General features: G+C 40.2%; 2 protein-coding genes across 4 annotated transcripts in view; both read right to left on the bottom strand.

Annotated features, from left to right (window-relative positions):
• Positions 1 to 7,500, bottom strand: part of LOC138051363 (uncharacterized) — a 208,021-nt gene that overhangs the window by 193,529 nt on the left and 6,992 nt on the right. The gene's annotated exons all lie outside the window — the stretch shown is intronic.
• The window catches only part of LOC138050831 (uncharacterized), a 14,565-nt gene that overhangs the window by 1,143 nt on the left and 5,922 nt on the right, over positions 1 to 7,500 (bottom strand). Inside the window, exons 5-11 of the mRNA XM_068897107.1 lie at positions 6,041 to 6,414; positions 5,056 to 5,223; positions 3,899 to 4,015; positions 3,473 to 3,589; positions 2,445 to 2,535; positions 796 to 1,217; positions 1 to 407 (exon numbers count right to left, since the gene is read on the bottom strand). The exon at positions 1 to 407 is cut by the window's left edge and continues 6 nt beyond it. Coding sequence (XP_068753208.1) covers positions 1,201 to 1,217; positions 2,445 to 2,535; positions 3,473 to 3,589; positions 3,899 to 4,015; positions 5,056 to 5,223; positions 6,041 to 6,414 — 884 coding nt within the window. The 3' untranslated portion in view covers positions 1 to 407; positions 796 to 1,200. The remainder of the gene's footprint in view (positions 408 to 795; positions 1,218 to 2,444; positions 2,536 to 3,472; positions 3,590 to 3,898; positions 4,016 to 5,055; positions 5,224 to 6,040; positions 6,415 to 7,500) is intronic.

The raw sequence follows: 7,500 nt of genomic DNA, 5'->3' as shown, positions 1-7,500 counted from the left end.
AAACACATTTATTTAAGTCTCTCATAGAATATCGCTGATAAAAAGATATTAGGCCTAACCGCCTAAGCTAGATTTTAAAATGTTTAGCTTTGTCGTAGAGTTTGGAAACCGACATTTTGCAGTGTTTAATGTTGTTTGTTGCCGAGTGATGATACAACATTATCCAACAGCGTTTAAAATATTGTCCCTTAGGTGACAAGGGTTAATAATGAACATTCCCAGGTTCGAGTCCTACGTCCATACACTAACTTGGGCTGTCTTTTCAAAAATTATATGACCATTTCGCATAATCCATATCAAGCTTTCAGTCTTCCAAATTAACGATAATAGTAAATTCAGAGAAAATTAAGAATTAACGATAATCGTAAATTCAAGGAAGAGAATGGGTTGATTTGATGAGGGATGCTCTATTTTCAGTGTGCGTTGTTAGTGGGGAGTTTAAGCAATGACAAGGGCAACGGAAACGTCACTCTCCAAAATATAACTTATCGCTATCGCAATCATTTCTGGATTATTGTCTTGTTCACTTTGCACATATGGGCGAGTTATCCTGTAACTGCACGGTTACGATAGAAAACAGGGGCGTAGCGAGGATTTTTCAAGGTGGAGGGGGGGTCACATTCTCTCACACTCAGGGTACTTACTGGTTATACACGGTTTTTTTGATGAAAGTGACAATTTCTTGGACGAGCAGCGAGTGCGGTTGAGAGGGGGGGGAACAAGCCTATAAAATAGCGGCATATACTATCGATCTTAGACGTCCGTGGACAAGGAGTTTTTTTCAGTCCGCTTCACGGAACGTTGATTTCAGTCTGCGGTTAAAAAAAATCTGATCACGTGATAACTCTTTTGTGGCTCTGCGGTTTCGAAAAAAAAAAACAACCTAAAGAAACGTTTTCACCTGCTTCTTATTTCCTGGGACAAGGCTCTTCCTACCTTTGACATTTTTATTAATGTTCATAACAAAACGAGGCGTAGTCTTTTTTTTTTTTAGCGACTCCCTCTCGGGTGTCTCAATATACTGTATTCACCCTGTAAATTCAATTTTCAAAATTCTTTGTGTCAAATTTTTATCATTATGGATCATACTTGTCTTGGCTACTTTTAATTCTCCTAAGAACAAAAACTTATGTGATCTTTGCACGTGTAAAATACATTAAAATCATATTTGACGCATAAAAAACTGCTTGAGCATCTGCTTCATTCACCACTTGAGCCTGAAACGAGAATTATAATGAAAAGTTGGTTGCTTAATTGTAAATCATGGAATGTTCCCGCACTTAATTTAATGCCTTCTTGAAAGGCTCTTTTGAAGTTTTAACTTATGGGTAACAGGTGAGGTTGTATTGATAAAGACTTCATTTTTTTCCTATATAAATCGGGTGTTTTTGTCATTGTAATACCGTGACTAAATTTAATGCCCTATCGCAAGTATTCCACGATTATTCCGTCTTGTTCACTTTGTACAATCCTGTAACTGGATGGGTACGAATAGTTTTAAGAGCAAAAATAGAAAATGAATGGTTCATTGTTATGTGCCAACACTGGTTGCGGTAACACTGAGAGAAACACAGTGTAACGCTAGCGTTGACATTACTCTAGTGTCAACTCTCTGGTGTTTTGAATCCCGAGGCGAACACTGAACAATAGAACTTGATTTTAACACTAGTGTTCACTCCCTAATGCGACCACAACCATTGTCGTCAAAACCTGAAATCAGGTTGTTTTGTGGAGTACGGCAGAGAAATGTAAGGAAATTCGTGCAGCACGAGTATTTTCCTTTTTTAACCAATCAAATTCTTGCCATGTGCCGTTGTCGTTGCTTTAACTCCGTAATAGGGAGCTTACGAAACGACGACGCCGACGGCAACGACGACGCTACAAAGCAATAGGTTTAGTGACCAAAAACAATGGCTTTGCACGCTCTGCACGTGCGTTTTACATTTTGGTACATTTCTTTGTTGTCATCTCCTAAACGACGACGTGAAATGACCAAATTCAAGGTTCTGTGGAGGACGTTAGCACATGACGATGAATTTTCAGTTCTCTCTCTACGCTTCCAACCCGCTCATACCAGTTTAATTCCTCACCAGTTACTACACATTTTTAACGCGAAACGACATGAAATAGTTTCGTAGTGATATGAATAACGCGAACTCGTATTTTTAAATGAAGTCCTCGTAGCCGTCGTCGTCCTCGTTTCGTAAGCTCCCTAATGTTATTTAGCCGACGTTCATACAAGACTCTTTGAAAAAGAAACGTGGCAAAGTCACCAGCTACCTCACTTCCACCCCAAGACCAAATAACTTCAACTGAAAATTCTTTGAGGCAAATCGCGTTTGTAATTCACTGGAATTATCGTTTTTTTTTCCTAACCGTCCACAATTAGAGCAGTCTTTTGGCCATTTAACCCACAATGTCTTCTTTCTGGAATTCATCTGTACCTATTGCAACCACATCGATGTTGACAGGATCGTAGCCAAGAGGAGAATGCAGCTCCTTCATACAAACACGGCAATGTGTCGAGTTAATGTTCTGCTCAAGGAGAGGGAAAAAAACATGGTTTAGTGAATACTACAAGTATCGAGAAACTTTTAAGAAAGCTCAAACCAGTTTTAACACATTCAAAAAACTGTCACTATTTGGAAGGATTGAATCTACCCCAACTTTTTCGCGTAATGGTTAACATTATGGTAGGGACACGCTTCTGTGGAATTTTCGTGAAGCCCTTAAAAAAACTTGCAGTACGTGTTTTATCGGGCGTAAACACACTCGGCTACGTGACTCGTGTTTTTAAACCCGATAAAACACTGCTGCTCGTTTTTAAGCATTATTACAAATGAACCCAATAGGTATTGCCACGTAACGTCACCAAATGTTACACCTGTAAATATGTCATGAAGTGTTTCAAATCATTTTGGAGTATTCACAGAACCTCATTACTCAATGTTCAAACAACAGACTTTGCATGTCTAACCTCTCATTGAGTGTGAGGCTGGAGGTTCAAGGACAATGCAAAGACAAAGCCTTTATTCCCCACGGACTCCAAAATGGCCGCGGAGTGATAAAGGTGAATTCAGCTCATAACCCATTTTGAACGGGTGTTCGGCCGAGAGGGAATGGACACAATAATACACTCCACGCACGCGTATGAGTTCAGGTTTATGTAACGGCCGTCCTCGCTAGCGCATAAGGTTCATATGCTTATACTTTCGTCGTAAGTGACGACTGAACTTTAGTTACAAATACACTTAATCATGCTAATTTTTTTTTGCTCTGTTGTCGTCCGAGCTGAGAAATCAGAGACAATCAAACGAAGGCGCCAAACAGTCGAAAAGACTAAGGTAAGCATGTCCGATTAGTCTTTTCTTAACATCTGATTGGCTGAGAAATCAATCATAGAGCAAACTGCGCGAACGAACAGTACTTGTAAAATTTCCGACGGGTGATTTAAAATCAACTTGAATCTCACCTCTACCCACGCTGCAATACTGTTGTGTTCCTCCGGCATGTAGCCATAATGACTGTTGTGACAAGCGGAAACCATCACATACGGTGTAGCGGAGAAAAATACGTTGAATTTCACTGTCTGTCAAGACAAAAACACCTGACTCTGAGCTTTAAGTTTTTCTCAGTTCACCTCATTCTTTAAGCAATGAAAGTTCGTAACAATATCGAAGGAAAAAATCCATCTCTAAACCTAAGAATAAAACAGACGTCCCCGTCTCTTGCGTAGTAATTTGTTACGGCGGAAAATTTAAAAGATCACTTTATTCTTTGACAGAAATGTGTGGACATGTAAGGAGGGCAGAGCCGTCTCGTTGATTTGGTTACCACGGAAGACAATAATTTCTCAGAGACAAGAAGAAGAGGACTCACAATTATAATAGCCTCTCACCTCACAAAATGCATAGTTCGTTTCACCCAATGATTCAATTCCAACGAAATTTCTTAAAATTACAGTTTGCCAAGCCACATTCATCTCTTCTGGTAGTTCCGAGAAAGCGATCCAGTCCTACAGTGGAACAGAAATTTGAAACACCACAAGCTGTAAGGTGAACAACGTTACGTTATTAACGTGACGTTCAAATTTTACGGGAGTTTAAGGAACGATGGCTGCCGCGGCACCGCTAACGCCACAAAGCCACTTCAACTGATCATTGGTTAAAAGACGAAATATAATCGTGCTGCACGTGCACAGCACGCTTTTGCAGCACGCGTTTAAATACATTTTTGTGGTACTCTGGTGAAAACACGGCCAACGACGTGAAATCGTTGAATTTGAGGTTTTTACATCAACGCGAGCAGACAAATGTGAACCTTTCATTCACGAGGTCCATTTGTATAAAACAGCTTTTACCCAATTTCTTTTTTGAATACCTCGATCAATTTGTACGATCTAAACGAGATGGAATAATAGCAGAAAACATACGATAGTGCGAATTATGATTTGAAGTGACGTCTGAGTCTACATTGCCGATATTAAAGTCCCTATAGTGTCGCCAAAACAGCCTTCTTTATGTAATATTTAGGGAGTGTTGCAGATTCTATTAAAGGGGGCTAGGTCACGCAATTTTAGGCAATTTCAGCACCGATCGAATAGTCATAGAATTAACTAAAATATCAAAATAACTGTTCAAAACTACAGAAGAACTCTAACAAAGCACAGGGAAGCCAAGAAGGGACATGGATGGACAAAACTGGAGAGGATTGAAATGGATTGAATTTGGGTAAATTTGAAAAACGTCGGCCCACCTTTTTTTCAAATTTATAATCAGTCTATATCAAAATGTCATTTACACAGCTGGAAAATCATTCTCAGTTATGTGGCCGTGACTTTGCAAATGAAAGACTCTTGCTTTGCCAATTTGACGTTTAGAGCTCATAATTAACAAAATTAAACAAAATTACCTAAAATAGCGTGACCCAGCCCCTTTAAAAGTAAATATTTATACACCATTTAGTGACGACACAATATGAAATGTTTCCTCCACCTCTTGATCGTCAAACAACCAAAATCAACCTTAATTACGAAAACTAGTTTCCATCCCTTACCACGATAATACTTTCATGTAATCCGTCAAAGTTTTGCATTTCTCTCAGACACACTGTGAACTTCGTCGATTCTATGTTTTCAGCCCAAACGGTGGCAGCGTCATGTTTGCGTCCTGAAAAGGAGTGCTCTTTCGAGACCAAGATATAAGGAGCCCGAGAAAATTTTTCCTGAAAGAAAAAGAATAGATTAAGATAACCTATCACAGTACGATGCTTCAAATCTAACTTCATTTATGCACAATTCAACACTGACTGAAACATGTTCATTTACTTAGTTTGACAATGATAATTCCTTATCATAATATATGCACAAGCGATTTTTTAGGATTTAAGGTCTCTGTAAGTCCGGGAAGCAAAGCCAAAGGCGTTATGTACCGCCAAATTACCCGCCAAATGAACTGTGCGGAGGATTATCATCCAAAGCCAGATGATTTTGCGTTGTTTACGACTCGGCATAATTTTACAAGCTATATACGAAATGTTCTTTGCTAATCTAATATCCGGCTGAGTTCATTGGAAAAAGGTGTTGTGTAACGAAAGAAAATTTTTCAGGATTTTCGACTTGTTACTGGAAAAGTACTCTCTTGATGACAAAAAAACTTTAAGGTTTGCTCTGGTTTTAGTGACCGCATTTTTAAGCTTGAGCTGACCAATGGTTGTTTTATGCGAAGTACTCTCACTTTAAGAGGATTCACGTGGGTGGTTCTCCCGGTATCGTTTCCGCGAAATTTATCGGGTTGCCTTCTTTCCGACAATCGTTTATTCCGCACTTATTTTCTACTCTTTCATCTTAAATGTGTCGTGTCTTCTTGTTGCTTAGAGTTAAATCCCCAAGCTCAAATTTCCTTCATTCGCCCTTTCCAAAAATTTAGGTTGTTGTAGTCTAGGCTCTACGATATTTCCACAGTTTATATTTTTACTACCTAAGCTCTCGGTGATTTGTCAGAGCTTCATACTTCAGAAATTCTTTAGGAACAATACAAACCTCGGGCAAAATCACCTCCTTACATGACGTACCATCCCACCAAGTTGGGATAACCTCGTGCCCTGTTATCGAACCCATTGGATTTCCTTGATAAACAATGAAGTCCACAAACGTAAGCCCACCATCAGGAGGTATGCGATCAAGTCTCCCAGCAGTCAGCACGCACACTTGGAAACTTGAGGATGTAACAGCCTCGGTCCAGGCTACCGCGGCTTCGTGCGTGAATAGCCCTGATGTGTTGAAGTAATTGACCGACACGTGCACGTGTGTGAGTTTGTTCTCGAGAAGAGTGGAGTTTTCGAGGTTAACTTGTCTGCAATGTGCTTCGGTGTCGCCAAGGTAAACATATGTACGGCCTCGATAAAAGTGAAACGCTGCAAATTAAAAGTATAAAATGATTACAACAACGCCGAGGCTACAGCGGCTGAGTGGGTAGGTAGCACATTGGCAGACTTAAAGTTAAACTTCATCCCCCGCCTCTCCGGCTACTTAAAAAATAGTCACTGTATATTGGTGATGGTGCAGTGATGAGAGCACTCACCTGCCACTAATGTGGCACGGGTTCGATTCCCAGACTTGGCGTCACATATGGGTTGAGTTTGTTGGCTCTCTACTCTGCTGTGAGTGGGTTTTTTTTCCAGGTCTGACTCCGGTTTTCCCCTCCCCTCCTCTCCCCTCCCCTCCCTCAAAAAGCAACCTGCAACTGAGTTGATTTGATTTGATTTGATTTCTGTACAGCGGTGTGCCCAATTATTATTATAACATAACTCGGATAAAACGCGCTTTCTGATTGGCCAACTGGTCATTTACCATTTGTCCATGGGTGAACCCTCGCTGACGACAGCTGACGTGCGATCAAACTTTCCGAGATTGTGGAAAGAAGAAAATGCCGTCACTAGCGCATCAGTCCTAATTTTCCAAGACATATTTTCCTCCTTTTAGTAGGGGTGAACCTCTACAGAGCTCAGAATAAAGATATAGCCCTAAAGATTAATCAGCAGTGGAAAAGGAGGAGCGTTTCGCGTTTTGGTTTCCAAAACACATTCTTGTCTCTGCTCAAATATTGAAGCCGAATCGCAGAATTGAAGTGGATTTTACGAGACCAGGGAAGATGCTACAGGAAGGTAAATGGTGTTTTGGAATGTCAAGTTTCTTTTTGAGATTTATTTCATCGGCCATTTGAGCTGAAATAGTGTAACGTCGCTTTTTTGGCTTGGAAAAGTCGCGCTGTTTGCGATAGGTTGATCGCTTTCAACAGAGGGGAAGCATGTGCAAAGACAGTGTGTTTGTATCGACGCTCGCAAGAAATCGAAATGTTTTCTCTCCTAAGAGCAAATTATCTTTGATTCCAATAAAATTTTGACTGGAAAAAATGTTTGCTGATGATTTTGCCTTGCTAATTCATAGTTGTCTTTAGAAAGCAAAGTTGTGTTGACATCGACTATTGAGGGTCTGAATGG

This window comes from Montipora capricornis, chromosome 6 (assembly GCF_036669925.1).
Source record: "Montipora capricornis isolate CH-2021 chromosome 6, ASM3666992v2, whole genome shotgun sequence".
Taxonomy (NCBI): Eukaryota; Metazoa; Cnidaria; class Anthozoa; order Scleractinia; family Acroporidae; genus Montipora; species Montipora capricornis.
This window is presented reverse-complemented; position numbering and strand designations above follow the sequence as displayed.